The following is a 23,105-nucleotide window of genomic DNA, read 5'->3' as shown; positions in this document are numbered from 1 at the left end:
AGCTAGGGCATGTCTTTTAGAAAGACATCCAATCTTCATTTAAAGACTCTTAAATGTTGACGTATTTACCACATCCCTTGGTGAACTTTTGCATTTCCAACACACTTTCCTTGGTATGCAGAAGGTCTGTCCCGTGCACAGTGCGTGTTTCCATACTCTCGGTCCCTCACTTCCTACCTTTATTACATTTTACAGTACACTGCCACTTTACCTAGGCACAGTGCAATTTTTTCTGATTTTGCAGCATTAGTGCTCTTATAATTTGTAATGGTCTGTGGAGGTGCAAAGTGGGATTTCCAAGGGGTTCTAGCCCAGTCAAATCAAAACCATTCTGACCAGAACAGCACTTTTCCTCAGTAAAGACTCTTTCCTGCTTACTCCCTCCCAGGAGAAGGTGAGCAGGGAGGGGTAGGGGGTGCACAGAGCCTTGGTTGCATTTCCCCTGGAGGCTGGCCAGCACAGCTAATGTGTGGGTGTTGGGCAGGGATTCTCAAACTGGGGGTCGGGACCCCTCAGGGGGTAGTGAGGTTATTATGGGGGGGTCCACCCCAAACCCTGCTTTGCCTCCAGCATTTATAATGGTGTTAAATATATTTTAAAATATTTTTAATTTATAAGGGGGGGTCGCACTTAAAGACTTGCTGTGTGAAAGGAGTCACCAGTACAAAAGTTTGAGAATCACTGGTGTAGGGGGGTGTAGTAATTTTCTATAGGCTACGATCCCTCCAGAGCCAGGAAGTCATTGTGTCAGAGCTGTGTATCCTGGGGTTGCTTGTGACTCAGGGCTGTGCCTTAAGGCTCAATCTAGCCCTAAATAAATGCAATCATTACAGCCTAATAAAGTTTTTTTCAAACCTTGACCCAGTTGCCGAGTTTACTTTTTAAAAATACCGTAAGTTGTTATGAAAAACATTATCATTAGTAGGCTCCCTGTTGTTTTTCAGTATACGGGAATGATATTGTGGGAGATAGTGGGCAAATTGCTTCTCCACTGTGGCCTAGAAACTACCCTCACAACTCCAATTACCAATGGAAGATAAGTGTCAATGCTTCTCATGTTATCCACGGTCGGATCCTGGAGATGGACATTGAAGATTATTACAATTGCTACGACAAGTTAAAGGTGAGGTCACTTTGGTAGATTCTTTTTATAAATTGTGATAGCCTGCTTTATTCATTATTTCTAAGTGAGGAGTAGGAAGTGTTTTCAAAAGTCCAGTTTAGGCCTCATTCCTTTTGAATAATTACTGGCTCTAGATAGTGTTACACGCATGTTTGCTCACTAGTAGGAAATATCAGATATTGCCCAGCTGGGCATTTAAAACATTTTATAGGCTGACAAAAATAAGTTAATAAAGGCACAACCTAAAATTTTCAAATTTAGGAGCTTCAGAAATGCTGAGTATTTACAGTTCCAACTGAAGAGAGTAGGAGTTGTATTTATCTACTCAACACCTCTGAAAATCTAAAGACCTTTATGTAAATGCCTAAATGTGGATTTAAATACCTAACTTTCGGAACTTAAGGTCCTGATCCTGGAAACAGGTACACGTATTTATTTTTACACATGTGTGTAAGGGTTTGTAGTAGCCTGGCCTCAGTTTGAAAAAAATGCTGGCCACAGTCAATGGGAAGGGTCATATGATAGGGCTAGATGATGCCTTTTGGCACAGCCTTGAACAAGCTCCTGCTTCTTCTTTGCTCTGGAGGATTAATAATTTATTGCTGGCCTACACCAGTAGCAAGTTACGACATCACCCGCTAACTGCTCAGCTGAGTTGGCCAGTTGGTACTCCACCTTTCTCCTCTGCATGGTTTTGTGGTCCAAGTCACAGTCTGGACTTTAGCCTTTTTTTAGGCTATCAGGGACAAATGCGACCCTGGTGTGATTCCAATGAGGTATACATTTAGCTTTCATATTTAAAACTAGTATGAAACACAGTGCAAACTAAAGCCTAGTAACAACAGTAACATACTAGCATGCATCCTGTTTATCATTTCTCCGCTTTGAGTCTCTTTCTCAACTTACATTAGTATGACTCTTTTTTAGAATTTGTTTTTCTACCTACGATTGTTGATCCTATGATTGGCCTTTGATTTAATCCCCTTTTATAACCAGACATTTACAAGTAGTTTACTAACACATACATTTACTTCTCTTCCTTCCATCTTGTCTCATATTTTAACAACCTGGATTTTTTTTCCTTTCTGTCCATTGAGCCTAACAAGTTCCTCATGCTCAAATCACGGAGATAGATGTTCAGCAGGTATAAATCAGCATAACTCCATTGGCTTCGAGCTATGATGATTTACACCAGCTGAGGAGCTGATCCGTACTTTAATATTTTGAATCTTCTTTCCAGTTTTCTCTGTCTTGAGTTTACTTTGGAGTTACTTTGGAGTTACTCTGGTTCTGACTGCTAGTAACACAGAAGCATCTTGAACACATTGACATTTTTGGCTTACAAAGTGCTACTTAAAATGTTTATGTGGCTCTAAAGAAATTTTCTGAAGAATGCATTTTATTATTTCTTCCTCAGCAAAGAACAACAATACACCGGTGGCATTTTTCAGATGAAAAGCCAGCTAATGTGTTGGAAGAACAGTCTGTAGGGGGCAATGAGTTCAGTTTGCTGGCTTCAGTACTGATCCTTCTGGTGGGGAAGCACCATATGTAGCGGATGAAACAGACGGGCTGTTACCAGTATTTTTTATTATCTAGAATGGAATTAGGGGGCTGAAGCTTCAGTTCTATCTCATTTATTTGGAGATGGGAATATCCTCCTCAGGAGTCCAGTTTACAATGGTGCAGCACCAAGAACTTTGCAGTGACATTGCCTACACTTCACTGGTTTCATTTTCACTACTGTCAGCCTTTACTGGCCCCAAACACTCAAAATTAAAACCATAATAACAGTAACAGTGGTTTGCCATTACTTTGCTGGAGATGGTAGGGACAGAAAAATACCATTGCTGCTCTGCTCTCTCTTTCTCCTTATAGATCTATGATGGGCCCAACACTCATTTCCGTCTTATCACCACATACTGTGGTATTGTCCCTTCATCATTCATCTCCTCCGGCAGTTCTATCACAGTCCAGTTCCAGTCTGATTCTTCTGTGAATGGAAAGGGTTTCCTTTTGGACTGGTATGCAATGGAAGCTTCTCCAGCCACTATGTACACCATTGCTAGAGGTTTGTCTCTGAAAATGACGCTGTTAGTTAGCTTGTTAAGAGTGATAACATTGGTGAGGCACTAAATCCTGTTCCCATTAGAGGGTGCCTGGTGTAATGTGGGGGAGACCTGTGTTGCCATTGTTACTGATCATTATTATTTTTGTTGATTTGTATTGTTGTACCTCTCTCAAATGCAGTGTTTTACTTTGTTTTAAAAGTGGAGCTCCATCTTTGTTGGAGGGGTTAAGGATTCTCAAGCCCTTTCTGGCATTTGAGGAGGGACAGATATTTTGCATGCCTACATGGAAAAGTATCCTCCGTCAAATAACATTCTTGGAGAATTTGTCACTTGCATAAGGAAGATGACTAACAAGCTCATGTGATGCTGTTTAGAAGTACTGAGATTCAACCCTGCACAGACCTGCAGGACATACAGGACATGCTTGATCCAAAATATCCTATAAGCAAAGGAAAAGAAGTTCAATATGAATGTATATCTCTTGTGTGAGATATATACCCATTGTAAGAAATGGGAACATGAATCTATTTATTGTAGCTGAGCAAGTGAAATGGAACAAAGTTAAGATTGACTTGGGTGCTGGATACGGTTCCTATTTTCAAACTAACACCTGAGAGTGCTTGCAAAAGTACTTTAACATAGTATTGACATATAGCACCATTGTAGTTTTCATACTTTGTTCAGCGAGGGACTGTCAAATTAGATGATAAAGAAGAAACACTTTTAATTTTATAAAAGAAGATTTTTAATGTTTGTTTCTTTCTGCACGGCAGGTGTATGTGGTGGTGTTGCCGTGACAAGAGAAACCCCGTCATTCCTCTTCTCACCAGAGTGGCCCAGGAACTACAGAAATTTTGCTGACTGTACCTGGATTATCAGAGCTCCAGAATCCACTGTGGAGTTCAACATCCTGGCCCTAGATATAGAATCTCATAGTTCATGCAACTATGACAAACTTGTCATCAGAGATGGTGAGAAATCTTGGTACCGTCTGACAGTGTGAAACACACAGAGAGCCCCAGTTTAAAAAAAGTCCTTGTCTACTATTTGTGTACTTAAAATAAATAAATACATCCAAAAGATCAAATTTTGCTTCAGTTTATCAGTCACAGGAACCTGTTCCAAAATGAATATTCTTCTGTGCTGAAGCTATGTGCAGGCTAATATCAAGCCAAGCAACACAAGATGGTGATGGTCCAGAAAAATGTGTGAACATTTTTGACTATTTGATTGAATATTTGACTGAAATACTGTTAGAAAATTAAGACTTCTGGTATTTTTAATACTGATATTTTCTCTTTTACCTTAGGAGACAATAGCCTTGCCCCAGTGCTGGCCACCATATGCGGTCGAGACCCACCTGGGCCAATAAGATCTACTGGAGAGGCCTTGTTCATTCAGTTCACTACAGATGCAAGTGTCACTGGTGCTGGGTTTAATGCTTCTTATCACAAAAGTAAGTTGTGGGGTTTTTTTTCAAATTTATCTTGAATCTGCCTTGCGGCTGAAAGCTGAATAAGGAAGGGAAGTAGTTATAGCCTACATTTTTAGCATAGCTGCTTGCCACAACTGTCGGCAATCTATCCAAGTAATTGCATGAAGCATCTGTTCACATATTCCAAAAACACATGTTCTTAAGGTAAACTTTGTCCTTTGTCCAGAGTTCTACTGTTACGAAGCACTCCTCAGATCTGAAAATCACCGTTGTCCTGAAATACAAATATTGTAGCCTGGTACAAGTGTATGAAGAAATATTACAACAGTTAAGAGTTGTGGTTAAGAATTGCAAAATATACTCAGAAAATGTGAAGGCTGGTGCTAGCTAAAAAACAAACTTCAATTGTTGAGAGATGGGGAAGTGGAGAATGAAAGGGAAGAGAACCACCAACTTGGAGATGCAAATAAATTAATCCAAGCACACGCACAAAATAGATATAGGGCCGGGTCCTTGGACCCTTGTGAGGCCCCACAAGGACAAAGATGCCTCATGGCAGCAGTTGAGGATTCTCCTTTCATATGGGAATCCTCTGCTGCAGCCAGATGCTTGTAAGCAGTTCTGACTGCCCCACTCCCCAAACACACAGACTGGTGTAGAGTGCGGGTGGGCATATCAGGGTCTTGAGTGGGCAGCCTTGAGGTTGCTCCAACTTACAATCTGTGCTGGGGGCCAGTTTAGCGTACAGCAGGCCCCAGGATTGGTGGTGAGAGGAACGCATGAGGAAAGGTGCCATAAAGACACTTATGCCTCCCCTCCCAACATGCATCGAGCACAGTGCATTACTCATTTTTCTGTCATACTAAAAAGCCAGGTTTGTTTGTTGTGTGTCACCATACAACCTGGACAGTCTACTAGCAGACTTTTGCACGTGGCCTGAAAGTGGGCAGATTATTCAGGATGTTCACTAATGCACATCCCACGCAGCTGTTCAGCATTTGGCTTAACAATCACATGGATTTTGAAGACTTTTTTTCATAATTTGAATAATTTAAGGTGACTTTTTCTTCCTTATCTCATTTCCCTTCATTCAGGTTGTGGTGGCTATTTGCATGCAGACATGGGAGTGATCACATCCCCCAACTATCCTCAGGCCTATGCTCCCAATCTCAATTGTTCCTGGCATGTATTGGTTACCAGTGGGTTTGTTGTTGTCATCCATTTTGAACAACCCTTCGAAGTTCAGAGCGAGGATGCTTCTTGCAGCCATGGGGACTATGTGGAGGTGAGCTGATCAGCTGTAGGTGTTGTCACTTTGTTTCCAGAAACAGGATATACTGGCCCATGCCTAGGGCTCCTATATGTTATGGTATTATTAATAACAGGAAAGTGGGAAAAAAAGTCATTTAAAATTCTCTTGCTATCTTTCAAAGCTTTATTTAGAGATGCTGCTTTACTGGTACAGTAAATTAAAGGGAGAAATGCTTTTTTCAAGATTGTTGTTTGGGTTTGTTCTTATATCTGCTAGAGCATTCCTTAAGGTTGATAGCTGTATGCTTGAACAACCTTAACAATTTCCTTCTAGCTTAAAAATGGACTGGATGACTCTGCCCCACCTTTGGGGACCGTTGGAAGGAATGGGCGGTTTTGTGGTAGCAGCTCTTTTTCCACGATGTACACTACAGACAATCAGCTGTTTGTCCACTTCATTTCTGACAGCAGTCGTGTGGGCCAAGGGTTCAAACTGAAGTATGAGGCTAAGAGTCTGGGTGAGTGTCAAAATCCCGCACAAGTTCTGAAAATCAGTAGAAAAAAAACTTAGAATTTGTTCTTTCAGAAGCATGTTTCTTATAATAAGTGGCTTAACCTGAAGAGACAAGGTGGGCGAGGCAATATCTTTTATTGGACCAACTTCTGTTGGTGAGAGAGACCAGCTTTCGAGTCACACACAGCTCTTCTTCAGGTCTGGGGAAGGTGCTCTCAGTGTCACAGCAAAATGCCAAGTGAAACAGATTGTTTAGCATAAGTAGTTACCACATAGTGTAAGAGCATTTAAGGCAGAGTGGCCCGCTAACACCTCTGCAGTGATAGGACAAGAAGAGGGGGTTAGTGAATTCCAATTGCTGTAATAAGCCATAAATCCAGTGTCTCTGTTCAGTCCATGATTTTTAATGTCTAGCCAAGCAATGAATTTAAGCTCCTTATGTTATACAATCTGTTCCACCTTGCATTTTGCTGTGACATTGGGAGCACCTTTCCCAGAACTGGAGAAGATCTCTGTGTGGCTCAAAAGCTAGTCTTCTCACCAACAGAAGTTGGTTCAATAAAAAATATTACTTCACCCACCTCGTCTCTCTAATATCTTGGGACCAACACAGCTACAACTGCACTTAGCGTGGAGAGACTGTCATCTAGTAAAAAACAAATACTGGCAAAAATGCTTTCTGTGTAAATGATTTGAAATGCCCACTGCATAAGTGTTCCACATATTTGTAAGGGACCAGGGTGTAGGTTGTCTGGCCTAGCAATCACAGCTGGGCTGGAGTCCATATGTCAAGGATGGTAGTCAGTGAGCAGGGGTTGGAGGAATCGCTAGAACCGGATTCAATAAGCAAGAGTCAGGGTCAAAGTCAGGCTGGGGTTGGAGACCAGAGATCAGAGGTAGAACTAGGTTAGAGTCAGGAAGCAAGAGTCAGGGTCAGAGTCAGGCTGGGATCAGAGTCCTGAGATCAGGAGACAAGGTGAGGTCTGGAGTCACAACAGACCCAAAGTCTTTGTTGTTGCCCAGACAACTTCCTGGGGCACTTTCCAGGGTTAAATAGGGTGATGGCCAATCAGAGGGCCATAGTTAGTATTATCACCTACCCAGTATTTGATCGACCTGGCCAGTTATTTTATGTATTTTCCAGTTGCCAGAAAAATAATTTAATCTGCCAGGTTTTTTTTACCTGGGTCTAAAGATTTGCATTGTTATCACAATGCACTGGGATATCTAATGTTAAAAGTTTCTGTGTCCAGCTAAAGATGCCGCAGTTTAAGTATGAAAATGATGATATCAATTTTATCCATATGTGCTATCTGTCTGGACCAGTGGTTCCCAAACTTGTTCCGCCGCTTGTGCAGGGAAAGCCCCTGGCGGGCCAGGCCGGTTCGTTTACCTGCCGCGTCCGCAGGTTCGGCTGATCACGGCTCCCACTGGCCATGGTTCGCTGCTCCAGGCCAATGGGAGCTGCTGGAAGTGGCGCCTGGCCCATGCCGCTTCCAGCAGCTCCCATTGGCCTGGAGCAGTGAACCGCGGCCAGTGGGAGCCGCGATCGGCCGAACCTGCGGACGCGGCGGGTAAACAAACCAGCCCAGCCCGCCAGGGGCTTTCCCTGCACAAGCGGCGGAACAAGTTTGGGAATCACTGGTCTAGATAAGTGGCTGCTGAAGTGGGGGAGGGGAGAGTTGCAGAGTTGCCTTGTGGTTGGGGTTGCAGTGAGCTTGCCTTGTGAGATGGTGGGTGCTGGGTTTTTTTCCATTTCAAAGGTGGTAACTCTAGCTGCAGAGTACTGTCACTCTGGCTCCTTTGGGTCGTACTGCCTGTGGTGCCTATTCTCCACAGTGCTCCTTGGCTATAGGTCTGCATGCCCTCCTGGTTGCACTGTGGGAACATCAGCTGTCCCAGGCTCAGCAGACCTGGGTTCTAATCCTGACATTTTGTTAATGAAACACTTTTCATTCGTAGTATCTTTAGTTTCCCTGGTGGTTGGGTTGAAGCTATCTCTCGCCTGCATCTGGGAAATGGCGGAAGTTGGACACAGGTTAGCGGGAGACTTCAACAGTTAACACAGGGGAGGAAGGCCAGTTAGAATCTTCCTTCTGCCTCCTACATACTGCAAACAGTGAGTTACAGCAGGAATGAGTGTGACCCAATGCATTGGCAGAAATGATAACATTCCATAAAAGTTTCCTCCTCAGCTGAGAAAATAACATCCCCTGTAGGAACTGGCATTTTTGAAAGAATGAAGAGGTGGCAGGCCACATCCTCAGCTAGTATAAATCAGGGGCCTGGCATCTTCAGCTGTTCCCAAAGTATTTCAGGCAAACACATGTCTCTTAGGACATTTGGAGCCCTCATTTAAATGATGTTGATTAAACACAGCTAAAGTAACCTACTAGCGTGCTCACTCACTCTCAAGTTTGTAACTCCTCTTTTTCTTTCTACTCCTTCCATTGGAAATGCTACACATAGTAGGAGCTATGCATGTACATATATATTTCTAGCGCTTCACTTTAGAGACCTGGATTGAAGCACTGTATTCATTAGCATTACTAAAATGTATTTTAATCATAAAGTCGTTAGCTGCGAAATAAAAGTATCTTAGTATGGCAAAGAACCTGAACAAATTCTTGAGTTTGCTTTGAATGTCATTTCTCACTGGATTTCATATTGTCTTGAGTTTTACATTTCAATTGTTTTGGAAAGTGAAAGTGAGGATGCTTCACAAAAAGCATTGAATGATCCAGTCCTTAACTTCAGTTTTCCAGATGTTAGGAATTCTTCAGAAATAAAGCATATAAGGTTTTCTCTTCATGCTTATCTGAGTCTAGGATCACTGAGGGAGTAGAGTGTCAGTCAGTGGTGTCATCAGGGGACTGTTGTATTATTTTTCATGGAATAAATGGACTTGGTTAACAAGCAGGCCAGAAAATCTAAGTTTAACTGTGCTAGAATATTTTTCAACAGCAAAAATGACAGTATGTTTGTTTGCATGGTGAATATAATCCATTGAAAAGAACCTGTGACTAAGTATATGGATGACTTACTTGTTTTGTATGCAGTGTTGCTGTATGCATGTTGGTCCCAGGATATTAGAGAGACAAGGTGGGTGCGGTGATACCTTTTATCGAACCAACTTCTGTTGGTGAAAGAAACACAAATTTTTGAGCTACCCAGAGCTCTTCTTCTTCAGCGCAGACCTGAAGAAGAGCTCTGTGTAGCTCGAAAGCTTGTCTCTCTCACCAGCAGAAGTTGGTCCTTGTTTGTTTTGAACATCTCACACAATTTCTTTAACCTATTGTTCTTAAACTTCTCTTTACCAGCCTGTGGAGGGAATATCTATATCAGTGATTCCAGTCCCAGTGGATATGCATCTTCCCCCAACTATCCTGACAATTATCCACAGCATGCTGACTGTGTCTGGACCATAACAGCTCTTAATGGAGGGGCAGTGGAGCTGCAGTTTGAAGACCAGTTTTACATTGAACCTTCACCCAAGTATATAGCTACATTTATTTTGCATACATTTTCTGAGGCACTCCATTTTCATTTATCCTTTCTCTATTACCATATCAGTATGTTCCCTAATTCCCCAATAGAATTTACTCCAAAATTTACAATTAGGATGTTTTGAAGACTTTTGAGAGAGGTGCCTGGACCCTCTACATTGCCAGTGTACATCCCTGGCCTCTTTAAGATTTGACAGAAATCAAAAATAAGATATACAGCAAAAAAGTAACAGGGATGGAGAAAGTTCAAATGGCAGGAGGATCTCTTCTGTAAATTCTATTCCCCGTGCTTTCTTCCTACTCAGATTGGTGGCCAATGGGCACAGACTGGTTGGGCACGGTCATAAAATGCCCACATTCCCTGCTTCCACAGCACACTTGGGGGTTTGCACCACTATATCCACTCACTTGGTCTGTGCTCTGTGTGCGCCATGCAGGTAGAAGACATTAGGGCCAGATCCTCATTTGCTAATCAGTTGAAGTCCACGGACTTCGGTGGAGTTACACCAGTTGACACTGTAACAGTTCCAGGCAACTTAACCTGTATTTTCCCTCCAACAAGGTTCATTCTCAGGCTTCCGACTCCCCAGCCATCACCTCTCTTGGGCGGAGACATGTATCTCCCTCCCTCCTCAGTGGGGTATTTCCAGGCTGCAAAATTCCATGCCTACACCATGAATTCCCCAACCAGGCAGACTGTCTTAGCAGGCTTGCTTTGCCTTCCTTCCTCAGAGGCTATAAATAGCATAATTGTCCACAGTTATCACACAGCTCTTTCTAAGCAAGCAGATTTATTCTTAAGGTAAAAGCATCACAGAAAAAAACATTAAAAACAATAAAAGAACTTACACTGATGCTAATTAGCTCACCAGAGATCAACCCTGACTCCAACAAGGGGTCTGGTAGGCAAACAGTCCTTCAAACCCCACCAAGGGGTTTCCCTGTGGTTACAGGTTCATAGGCACTTGGGCTCAGAACCAGCACACCATGAATATGTGAACTTTTCCTTTATACAGTTTGGGTTTTGATTCTTAGAGACTGTGAATAGGCAATCAGTCAGATAGTGGGTTTCTCCTCAAGGAATAGCTTCAAAAGGTTGGGTCCAGAGGTGGGGAATTTGCATTCCCTTCCCTTAGATATTTCCTAGGAAACCCACTTAACTTTAAAAGCTCATCTTGTTTCAAATAGTACTTTGAAGCTCATTGCACTTCCCAGCCTGGGTTTGTATCAGTCAGGTCTCCTCCCTAGAGATGTGACATACAAGCCCACAAAAAATGCATTTTAAATACAATGAATTCCTAAAATACTTAAACTTAATTCAATCAGGCTTAACTTAATTCAGTAGGATTTGTCCAGGATATTGCAGGAATCTGCCCTATCTGTCACATAACACCAGCCCATAATAGTGCCAGGTTCAGAAAAGTTGGTGCAGGTAGGTAGACTCCACAAATGCCTCTGCCCCTCTATTCCCCCCTTCCAGGATAGCTGTGTAAGGCTGCTAGGTGATTATATAGCCCCCCATAAGTGAAGCTGTCTTGTATTTTGAAGAAGTTGTTGGCTACCCACATAATGGGGTGCACATTTATTTGGATTGATGAACCCCTATAGATAGCTTTGATCAGTCCCACTGCCATTATTTATTTCAGTAGTCACTGAAGATGTTTAATAGGGAATGTGTTTTTAAATAATCATTTAAAGGTTAAATATTTCAAAATTCTGCACATTAAACAGTGACATTATTTAAAGCCTTTTTATTACTGTTAATAGCCATGTCACAGGATTCACATCAGCGACTATCAGAGCTTGGTGTGATATTGTGACCTAGTTAGTATTTCTGGGAATATAATTGATTCAAGCCCTGTCATTGTCTGTGGAATTGTCTGGCTCTATCACTGTGGCTGTTTCCTAGTCACACTGCATCTGGACATATCTAAAATGTCATTGTTCGATGGTTTCAGGTACTTGCTAAAATGTCGCAAATGGATTGTTGCTGCAAATTAAATAGAAAAGTTCCTCCTGTTTTAGTTGTGCCTTCAGTTACCTTGAATTACGTGATGGAGCTGACTCCAGTGCACCAGGGCTTGCCAAGCTGTGTGGAAGTTCTCTGCCAGGCATTCAAAGGTCTTCAGGAGCTGTCATGTATATGAGATTTAGATCTGACAACCGTGCCACACATATTGGATTCAATGCCAAGTACTCAAGAGGTAATGCTAGCAGTTATTCAGTTTATTGCATTTTCCCTGATCTGAGGCTATAAAAGGAGCAGAAAAGATTTAGGACCCAGGTCCTGTAGTTTTAAATTCAATAAGGATTGGGTCCTAAATTATTCAAAATAGATTGATTGACAGAAGCTTTTGTCTCTTTCCATTATTCTATACCATCGATTCATGTAATCCGAATCGTCACATCAGTTAAATGCTAATCTATTATTTCCCTAGCGATAGGTAGGAATCATAGCAAATATGAAAGTCCTTGTAGAATTGCTGCAGTGGAAATGGGGATTGGGCAGTTTGATAAGCCTAATAGTCAAACTATCTAAGGGACAACACCAAAAGGGCAAGGAGTAAGGGCTGTAGCACCCGTGATATAAACAGTGATGTCTGATAAATTACATACCAGGTGCACCTTGGTCAGAAAACGGCTGCAAATGAGGTTAGATGTGTAAAGTCAGGTAATCTGATTTGGTATTCAGTGTTCAAATAGAGTGTAATTTGTGTGACAAGGGTGTTGAAGCGGTATGTGTTGCAAGAAGAGCAGCTAACAGCAGGTAATCGTGAGGTAAAGTAGGGGTGCACTGATGCCAGTGTCATAACTGATTACATTAACTGTGCCGGGAGGCAAACAAAGAAGTAGCAAAAGCAACAGAGTGCTGCTAATCTCAGAATGGGGTTGAGTGGTGTGATGGGAATGGGATGGGGAGTCAATATTTGCCAGCCAGAAAATGAAAAAATACATTAAGAAACCATTTTTTATTTTCTAGCTGCTAAGGCAGGGTTAGTAACAAGCAACAGAGAGTTAATAGTAAAATAAAGCCCTTGGGTCAGATTCAACAGCAATGTAAAATGATGTCAGTTTTCAATGATGCCACTAACCTTCAGAGAAAAGTGTTTGCTTAGTATATTGGTCTCATCTGGGAGCATTCAAAACTAGGACTGGGGGCTGTTTCTTCTCCATATTTCTTGGTAGCAAAGAACTGGAATTTATTGTTGTAAGCAAGATTTTATTGATTACATTTTGATCTCAAATATAAAAAACAAATTTTACATTTTATATATATATATAGGGGAGTGGAGATTGGGCCCAATGAATGAAAATATTGACAGCACATACTAAGAGAGAATTTGTAGCTGGTCAAAAAGAATCCCCATGGAATCCCAGTGGAATATATTGGTTTTTCCAGTGCATCCTGTATGTCTGCTAATTAGATAACAGACTTTTTGAGGCAGTTACTATATTTCTCTTTATGTCCTCTGCAGTGGTGATAATACTGATGGAATAAGTCATTTGTTAAGAGCCATCAGTATTATCACCACTGCAGAGGACATAAAGAGAAATATAGCAACTGCCTCAAAAAGTCAGTTATCTAATTGGCAGACTATAGCAAGCCGCAGACTCACCGGTGTGGCACCTCCTGCTGGTTGTCTGGAAATTAGCTCTTTTCCAGCCTCACGGCACCCTCTGCTGGCCAGTGCCTTGCCTGCCTCAGGCCCCCATGTCCTTCCCAGACCCCAGTGCCCTTTGCCTTGGGGTGCTGCCCCACTGCAGTGCCCCCATGCTCTGGGTCTCCCCTCCCAGGGGAACACCCAACCCTCTAAGCCCACCTTGCCTCAGTGGCTACTGCCAGTCATCATCCAGCCCCTTTTCCCTGGGGCAGACTGCAGTCTATAATGGCCACTCATCACTGGCAAGGGGGTAGGACCTGCTGCCTTTGCCTATCCCCGGGCTGCCCCTCTGCAGCCCCAGTACCTTTTGTAGGGCTTCAACAAGACCTGCAGCCTTGGGGTTTACCAGGCTGGAGCTCCCCAGCTCCCTTTGCCCTTCCCCAGCACTGCTCCTCTTCAGGTACCTTGCTCCCAGGCAGCTAGCCCTTCCCACTCCAGGGCTAGAGTGAGACTCCTCTCACTCCTGGCCCTCCAGCCCTCTTATCAGGGCCAGCTGGGCCCTGACTGAGCTGGCCACACCTGTGGTCAGCTACTCCCTCAGTTGCTCTTACTCCTTTTCCCAGCTGCAGTCCTCTCCAGAGCTACTTTTAACCCCTGTTCTGCTGGAGTGGGGCAGCCGCCCCACTGCACAGACGTAGAGGATGCACTGGAAAAACCAATATATTCCACTGGTAATAATTTATTATATGTTCTTAACATTATTATTATGATCTCACATTTTGTGGTTATAACAGAAGAAGTGAAATTTCAAGAGACACGAGTGAAAAGAGGGTGGTGGCTTTGTGAAATGGAAAGTCAGGCCATGCATAGCAGCAGCACAGAGAAAAGCATGGAAATGAGAATCAAAAACAGTAGGAAACAAACATGAAGCATGTAATTCTGCTTTTATGCTGCAACACAGAAGACAAAACCAACAAATAGACTATGAATATTACTACCTAGTTAAATCTAGAGAGGAATCTGACCCATGGCTGCAAGTCCAAACCATCACCCAAACCTTAAAAATCTAGATCCAAATTTAGCAAATGACATTTATCTTTATAATGATCCAGCACAAAATCTAGACTTTGAGATGTTTGAAATCTGGATCCAAAAGACCTGATTCTCATTTACACTGCCAGAGTGGAATGAGATTTCAATGTAAATGAGAACCAAGTCCCAAATCTGTAACTTGAGATTATGTTTGGCTGAGATTAGATCAGTGAGAGGTAAGACAAAGAGAAAACGAACAATATCCACAGTAGGTGTATTTGTGGAAGGAAAACAAACCAGGACTGGTGGAACTATGAGGAGAGATTAGGAGACTTGATTCTGGAGGACAATCCCCACTATGGTTGTTCCGAACTACGTGGCAATGTGCCATTAAAGTCTTGTGGGAGAGCAGCTCAATTCCATAAGGTGCTGTTCTGGGGTAAGAGGATCGCAGAAATGTTGTTCTCTTTGCAGCTACATGTGGTGGAACGGTGACTGGACAAAATGGTGTCATTGAAAGTGTAGGATTTCCTGAGCTGCACTATCAAGACAATTTGTTGTGCGAATGGTTTCTCCGGGGACCTACCGGCCATTATCTCACCATTAGCCTAGAAGGACTAGATGTTCAGGACTCCCCTGGGTGTGCAAATGACTTTGTGGAGATCCGCGAGTACAATGCTTCAGGTCAGTAGACTGTTTCAGTGATTCTCCTCCCTGCCCTCATCCCAGCAGCAAGCCTCAAAGGAGACTACTAAAAACACTTGCTGTTGAAAGAATTACATGCAGTACAGGTGCCTTCCTTATTGCCGGCAGAGTTACATTAGTTACTGAAGTAAAGCAAAGGGAACAAAAACCCTTCCAATTGTTTACCAAGATTGCTGTATTTTTCTAAACCTACCTAATAGTCTAAACTAGGTGGTGCTACTTGAATAGAAATTTGAATAAAAATCATCCTGATAATAATACTCATCTGTCTGTCTTTGACTTGCCTAGGGAATTTATTGGGCAGATACTGTGGTACTACTATCCCTGACGCAGTGGATACTTCTGACAGTTTTGCTTATGTCAAGTTCATCACTGATGGATCTATCAACGCCCCAGGATTCAGACTGCGCTTTGATGCTAGTACTGAAGGTTAGATTTGTAAAGTGGCAGTTTACCATAAGCAAGGGAGCATACACAGCTAACCACATTTTCCATCTCCATCAGAGTGGAATTGGTTTGTTTTTGTTTTCAAATCATTTGTTCTTACAGCAGTGTATATTTGTCCTTTAAATCTGACTTCTGTATGGTTGTAGCTCTCTGATCCTTGGCTGCCTTGCCCAGGTGAAAGTTAGAGCAACAGACAACCTGTGCTATCTTCCACCAGCACAGGCGGGAAAGCAAATTTCCCACCCAAGTCCTTTGTAAGGCTCTTTCCTCAGGGCTCAATTTATTGTTTATAAAAAAGGGCGTAAACACCACAAAATAAAACAACTCAATTGAAAAATGCTGCTCACAATCCCCAGAGGCTTTTCTCTGCCTCAAGCAGCCAGGGGACAGGAGAACACACCCTTCCCTTGTGTGACCTGTCTGGACCCAGCTTCCTGTTCTGCATGCACCCTGCCTGGCCACGTGATCCCTTTCCAGACTGCAGCTTTAGCCGGTCACAGTGAGCTATTCAGATCTCTTGACGCTGTAGCCCCATGGTGGTTCAGGAAGGCAGTCATCTGGCATGAGCATTTAAGGGAAGCAAATGTTAATTCTTGATTCAGATTCGTTACTATGGTCAATTATCATTCATATTTTAACAAATATTTAATGGCTCATTTGAGCGGATCTACCAGAAATATTAAACTTCTCTAACCATTGTGGCCAACACATGGAAGGATATAGCCTAGCAAATCAAAATTTCTCACAGTCAAGAGCTTTTTTTCTTATATCAGTTCCATGGTTTTGCTTTAATCCTTTACCTCCAGAAAGTATTTTCTACCCACTGATTTTCTATGAGAGCTTTCCTAACATTTGTTCTGTTCCAGAGTGTGGTGGAGATCTTAATGCACCTGTTGGGACATTTACTTCCCCCAACTATCCCACCATGTACCCACACAATCGAGTGTGTGAATGGAGGATCACAGTCCCAGAAGGACGACGGATCACACTAACTGTTAATGATATGAAAACCGAAGCCTACCAGTGGTGCAGCTTAGATTATGTGGCTGTAAGTGTGAATGAATACAGGGAAAGCACATTTACATGCTTTAATTTACTCTCATGGTATTACCAGAGCGGTACTGTTGAAATTGCGTGTATATTTGTACATCTGTTTCTAAAAGAAATTATAACCCACCCCAAAAGAATGGGAGTGGCAACAGAGGAAGAAAGAAATTAACTCTTTAAGGTACAGATTCAGGAAGGTACTTAAGGTCATGTGCAACTTTAAGCCTGTGACACTGAAGCCAATGGAACTACTCACGTATGCAGTTACTTATGTACTTAAGTGTTTGCAGGATCAGAGCCTTATTTACTAAATTAAACAGAATGTGATGAGACTGAGTAAATTCAGAAAGCACATTAAAGTATTTAAGTCTGAAACAGAATCCAGTTATCATTTATTATTTTTACAGCACCCATAAATACACTTGTACATTACAATACAGAGAGACATGGTCCCTAAAGAAAAGTTTCCTACAGCTGGCGAAGCATCTACTGTCCTGTGTGCTGAGGAGGGACAGAGCCAAGACGCTGTCCACATGCTCCCTGCCCACCTGTGTGATGAGGCGAGTAGCAGCTGGCCTTCATCCATCATGTGGCTATCCTCCATGTCCTTACTTCCCTGCTTTAGACAAGTCACACACGCTGTCCCTTTATCAGCTAATGAAGTAATGAACTCTGAAAGGAACAGCCTTTCTGCATCCCTGTGCATCAATAACTCTTCATCTCATTCCAAATCTCAACTGAAAACATCTTTTCTCCCTCTTCTGTACCTCTGAAATTACAGCAGAAGGAGAGGGAGATTAACTCCGCAGTTGTATTATTTTACTCCCAGTGTCTTGGGATGCACTCTACATGAAAGAAGTCATACCAAAAAACCAGCTGTATCATCAAAAATTAAATGTTAGAGCTGATCAAAAGTTTTCCATAAAATTTCTTCAAGTAGCTTCTTGACAAAATTTATATTTTTCTCAAAAAAGTCCCTTTCCTTGAAAATTTCCAAAGTTTTGTTAAAAAAAAAATCTTGGTGTTTTTTTTGTTTTGTTTTGTTTTTTGGCAAGGCATCAAAAATGTTCATAGAAATGTTTAGGAGAAAACAAAAAATTCTCTCACCCTCATATTCACATTTTAATTCAGGACCTGACCCCACTAAAGTCAGTGCGATTTTGTTTCATAGACTTCCCTAGGTTTTGGAACAGCCTTTTATGGAAGGATTTCAGTGAGTCTTGTGCTAAACATGTGAAGCACATTTAAACTCTGAAGATGATGTTTGATTTGAGCTTCTAAGAACGCGTTTTTAACCAACAGGTTTACAATGGCCTCAGACAGAATTCTCCTAGACTAGCCAAACTGTGTGGTGATGTAAATCCAGGCACTCAAGTGAAATCCTCAGGAAACACAATGAAAGTAATTTTGGTCACTGATATCTCTGTTTCAGCGAGAGGCTTCAGTGTTTCCTATTCTTCTAGTGAAGATGCAGGTAATGCAGATTTTTAAATTAACCTCATATGAAGTCCTCTGGCAAGCCATTTTGTAGCTAGTGCATGGCTAAAAAAGTATTGCACAAATATGACATCTGTAACAAATACATGTTCTTTTTCTGTGTCCGATATCTTGAAAATGGCTGGGCTGAAAAAAAATTTGGTCAAATTTGGCAATCACCCATTTTACATAAGTAGAAGGAACCTTGTATTTTGATTTTTGGGGTTCTGGGTATGTGCACACACATGTAAATCAAGCTTAAAATGGAAAGGAAGGCTTTCACTGCGGGTCACGCAGTGTTTTGCAGTGAGAACTGCATATACATCTCTTGCTTCTGAGGATGGGCTAGGCTGTGATTTTTGCACTTAACCTGGGATAAGGGGAGTGCAGCTGCTCCTCCCCTGGAGGCTTTGTATCACAGAGTCAGAATGCCTCCTGTGCTCCCCTGTTGCTCAGGAGGCATGGTAATTTAGTGCACCTCTTGCAAGCCAGCTTCATTGGCTAATGTATGGAGGTGGGGATGGAGTTAATGTTCCACCCACTGTTTCACACAAGAGATGGGGCCGCTGGCGGAGCATTGTCTGTTAGGGCACAGGCTTTTGGAATATGCTTCCCCCCTACATCCATAACAGGATGAATGAACTGATCTTCAGAGCATCTTCTCTTCCTTGCCCATAAGGAGTTGGGTGATAGGTAAGACTGGGTAGTGGTGGAATGGAGCTGTCGTAGGGATGTTGTCAGGAGGTTAATTAATTTTTGTTATGTTTATTTTCTTGCTGGGATATTTGATTTGCTCTTGGGGTAACTTCTGGGTCTGTTTCTTTACATGTGTGTTTTTAAATGGTTGTCAAGAGCACCCAGGAGGTTGGGCGGGCACTCTCTTGTTGCAGAGTAGTAGCATCTACATAAAGGAGGAACTGAAGCTGGACCTAATTCTGTTCTCAGTAACACCGCTGTTGATATCAATGTGCAGGAGTAAATGAAAGCAAGATCTGTGTTGGTGCACCAAAATTATTATTATTTTCAAGTAAGCAGTGTCTTGGTTCTGCAGTTTGTGGTGGGACCCGCATGGAAGCTGAAGGAGGGAATTTCACTTCTCCGGGTTATGACAGTATCAGAAATTACACAAACAACTTGAACTGTGAATGGACCATCAAGAATCCATACCACTACATTTCATCCACTTACATATCCTTTGAGGATTTCCACTTGGAACAACACCAAGACTGTCAGTTTGACTACCTAGAATTACGAGTAGGTAAGTAAGGTCAATTGGAACAGAAGAGTGAATTAAGCATATTAATACATCAGTTGATTTAGTGGCAACTGTGTCATGTTAAGTGCTCTGTATGGCAATTCTCCAAAATTTAAAAGGTGTTTGATATGGCACTCTATGATAAAATATAGGCACTCTATGATAAAATATAGTCTGAACAATGTAAAGGCAGAAATGTTTACTGGATTAATGCTCTACATCTATGTATATTTGAACATATTTTAGAACCAGAACATATGCCTTCCTTTGGAAACATGGGACCTGATTCACCACTGCCCTACTTCGGTTATGCTCATGTAACTCTACCAAAATCAGTGGAGTTAAACCGGTGTAAAACTGGAGGAATACAGCTTGATATGCATTTCTTTAATATATTAACACATTGTGTATTGGGAAGTTCCTTTCTTCATGCATTCTCTGGTATCTTGCATTGTAAGGCACTGGGAAAACACCATGCTTCTTCCTTTTAATATGAAAAATAGCTCAACTAATGCTGACTGTAGTATGAAAGCACCAGATGTCTTCTGCCTTCACAGGCCATATCAGTGACCCCCAGAGAGAAGGACTGTGATTTACAAGAAACTTGATTTTGAGAGGGGGTAGATATCTGTTATCTGTTACATCTTAATTGTTTTAAATAACAGCACCTGGATGTGTAGGTGTAAACTTGTCTTCTCTTCTTAATCCTAAAAAAGAACTTCTGGTCCAAGACATAGACTATAAAGTAGAAAGTAAAGAAAGAGAAATATTAAAGTAAATCTCTATTCTCCCACCTCTTCTCATAAGAACATAAGAATGGCCATACTGGGTCAGACCAAAGGTCCATCCAGCCCAGTATCCTGTCTACTGACAGTGGCCAATGCCAGGTGCCCCAGAATGAGTGAACCTAACAGGTAATGATCTAGTGATCTCTCTCCTGCCATCTGTCTCCACCCTCTGACAAACAGAGACTAGGGACACCATTCTCACTCTTCATGCCCTCAGGCTGTGATACCAAAGTGCTTAAGTAGAGAGAGTCTATTGCTCCTGGAAAGAAAAAGAAGCAAACATAGCCTTGTGTTATTCAATATTGCTCACTTTGGCCAGACTAATGGATTTCAGTTTACACAAGACAGGCCTCATGACAAAGACAGGCTGTTGTAATTTAGCTGCATATGCTGACAGTTAGCATTTAGTGACCAGTGAGAGTCTAATGGTGCAGAAAGTCACTACATTCTAGTGGATTTTCCTTGAACAGAGTCACAAGAACAGGCATGAATTTGGGAAAGGATCCTGTTTGGTAGCAGAGAGGTGGGAGACATTGACTCAAGAGGAGAAAGTGGGATTATTTTTCTGGAATTGTCCATAGTACATATGTTTTTATGTTTGTTTGTTTTTAAAGGTAGAAAATTAAGCATATGTTACTTAATACTCGCAGGAAAATGTGTTTACTACAAATAAGTAAAACAAATATTTCATTTCAAGCTTCCTGGGTGAAGTTTAATATTGTTTTAAATGATCAGCTACATGAGAATATTTCACTAGTCTCATTTCACATCCAATTTTTTGAATAGGCATTCTTTGCTTTTCTGTGGCTGATCCGGGACTTTATTATTCGATCTACACCTTTTTTCAGTTTGAGTCAAGTTCAAATAAATGGCTGGTGTCAAGAAAGCTATGTAGATTAATATATATATTTGAATGTATAATACTGGAAAAGACAGGTTGCACAGGTTTTCTGAGTACTTACATTAAATGTCAGTTTATTATACATCACTTTTCATCCACAGATCTCAAGGCACTTTACAAAGTTGGCTAAGTGTTATTATCCCTGTATTACATAGAGAGATTGAGTGACTTGATCCAAGTCATACCAAGTACCAATGGTAGGGCCTGGAATAGAACCCAGATGTTTCAACTCCTATTCCTGTGCCATCAGTGCTGGACCAGGCTGCCTCTCCTTTTGTAGTCCATGAGTTGTTTATGAATAAAGCCATAAATCCATAGGCCAATATTGTTAGAGAAGCAGATTTAGGAAGATAGTACTTGGACATTCTGACAAACACTCACTCTTCTCCCTCTCTCTCGTTAAGAGCATTTATCTGTATAACACTAAAAATAAAATACAACTCAAAGCAGCAAAGATGGAATAAAAGTTTGTAGAAACATATGCAGATGATTAAATGTTACAACAAATATGTTTACCAATGTCATTCTTTGTTCTATGGAGAAGTCTTCAGCTAACAGAGCAAATGTTGCATAATTTTACACAGTGTTTTGAAGAGGAGTGCTGCAGATAAATTTGGTGGTACCTTGAGTTGATCTAGGAGTGACTATTTATAAATGAGGGACACTCATACGTTTCTGAAACTAGACAGATCTTATCATCTAAACTGAAAATTCCCATTGAATTTAACAGGCATTCCATGAATAGAAGAATCAAGGGACATAACTGTAAATAGGTTAGCTAGTCCATCCTTTGCCATCCTTCTAGCCGTATGACTTTGCAGTGCTATGGACAAGTCTGTGAGTGAGCACTCTCAGGTTCCATTGGTCAGACTAGACATAAGCATCAAAAGGGTAGAGGAAAAAACTAAAATGACTAACAGAGCAAGCCATAGAATCTGCTCTTTCAGTTCAATTCACTTCAAAAGGATAAATACTACAGCATCTATAATTGTTCCCTGGCTTGAGTAGTCCAAATGCCACTCTAAAGTGCTGCAAAAAGTTATACATATAGAATAATTAATCTTCTTTCAATGTGTACTATATCCTTTTGTGTGTGTTAAAATACAAAAAAAAAAAAAAACCCTTTATGCTGTTTCTCCCCCCTTCTCTCCTATTTGTTTCACACAAATTAATTTAATGTACTACAGATATTTTAGGATTGATTGAGTTAGCTGTAAAATTGGCAAATTGGCATGTGTTTTTACTCAGGGGATGCTGATGGAGAGCTGATATCCAGACTCTGCGGCCAGGCACCACCTTCAGTGCCACTAGTCATAGCAGCTCCTCAGATCTGGGTGCACTTTAGAAGTGATGAGCATGTGGAAGATAGAGGATTCTATGCCAGTTACAGATTTGAAGGTAAGTTCTATGACAAACTATTTTCCCTGACTGTGGCAAGTCCAGTAAATGCTGCTAGTCATGCTGATCACATTGGAATGAGGCCTGCCCTCAAACAGGCCCACAGCAGAGTGCTCGTTGAGTTTCTATTCAAGCTGAACACACATTATCGGCTGAGCTTTCACACACACTGTCCTCTGCCTTATCTCTGTTCCTTGAACTGCATTTGAGTGTTTTGAAGTGCTAGTGAGGGGCAGGACAATGCTCAGAACACATGGAGACTCTTGCAAATAGAGATTTAACTGATAACGCCACAAAGTTGGAGATTCATCAAACAACATGACATGGTGGGGGTTCCTCCCCACTCTGAACTCTGGGGTATAGATGTGGGGACCCGCATGAAAGACCCCCAAGCTTATTTCTACCAGCTTAGGTTAAAAACTTACCCAAGGCACAAATCCTTTCCTTGTCCTTGAACGGTATTGCTGCCACCACCAAGTTTGACAAAGATTCAGGAAAAGGACCACTTGGAGTTCCTATTTCCCCAAAATATCCCCCCAAGCCCCTTCACCCC

General features: G+C 41.7%; 1 protein-coding gene across 5 annotated transcripts in view; it reads left to right on the top strand.

The window, feature by feature from the left end:
• CUBN (cubilin) overlaps window positions 1-23,105 on the top strand; it is a 226,786-nt gene that overhangs the window by 145,952 nt on the left and 57,729 nt on the right. For all 5 annotated transcript variants that reach the window (XR_012157573.2, XR_013635417.1, XM_073334127.2 and 2 more), the window contains 14 exons: window positions 945-1,123; window positions 3,002-3,194; window positions 3,969-4,166; window positions 4,505-4,651; window positions 5,725-5,915; window positions 6,216-6,399; window positions 9,716-9,890; window positions 11,927-12,105; window positions 15,010-15,219; window positions 15,529-15,669; window positions 16,554-16,735; window positions 18,037-18,208; window positions 19,262-19,468; window positions 22,403-22,552. Coding sequence is in view for 3 of the 5 variants with exons in the window: in XM_073334127.2 (XP_073190228.2) it covers window positions 945-1,123; window positions 3,002-3,194; window positions 3,969-4,166; window positions 4,505-4,651; window positions 5,725-5,915; window positions 6,216-6,399; window positions 9,716-9,890; window positions 11,927-12,105; window positions 15,010-15,219; window positions 15,529-15,669; window positions 16,554-16,735; window positions 18,037-18,208; window positions 19,262-19,468; window positions 22,403-22,552 (2,508 nt within the window). In the remaining 2 variants the exon portion in view is untranslated. The remainder of the gene's footprint in view (window positions 1-944; window positions 1,124-3,001; window positions 3,195-3,968; window positions 4,167-4,504; window positions 4,652-5,724; window positions 5,916-6,215; window positions 6,400-9,715; window positions 9,891-11,926; window positions 12,106-15,009; window positions 15,220-15,528; window positions 15,670-16,553; window positions 16,736-18,036; window positions 18,209-19,261; window positions 19,469-22,402; window positions 22,553-23,105) is intronic.

Source organism: Lepidochelys kempii, chromosome 2 (assembly GCF_965140285.1).
Source record: "Lepidochelys kempii isolate rLepKem1 chromosome 2, rLepKem1.hap1, whole genome shotgun sequence".
Taxonomy (NCBI): domain Eukaryota; kingdom Metazoa; phylum Chordata; order Testudines; family Cheloniidae; genus Lepidochelys; species Lepidochelys kempii.
This window is presented reverse-complemented; position numbering and strand designations above follow the sequence as displayed.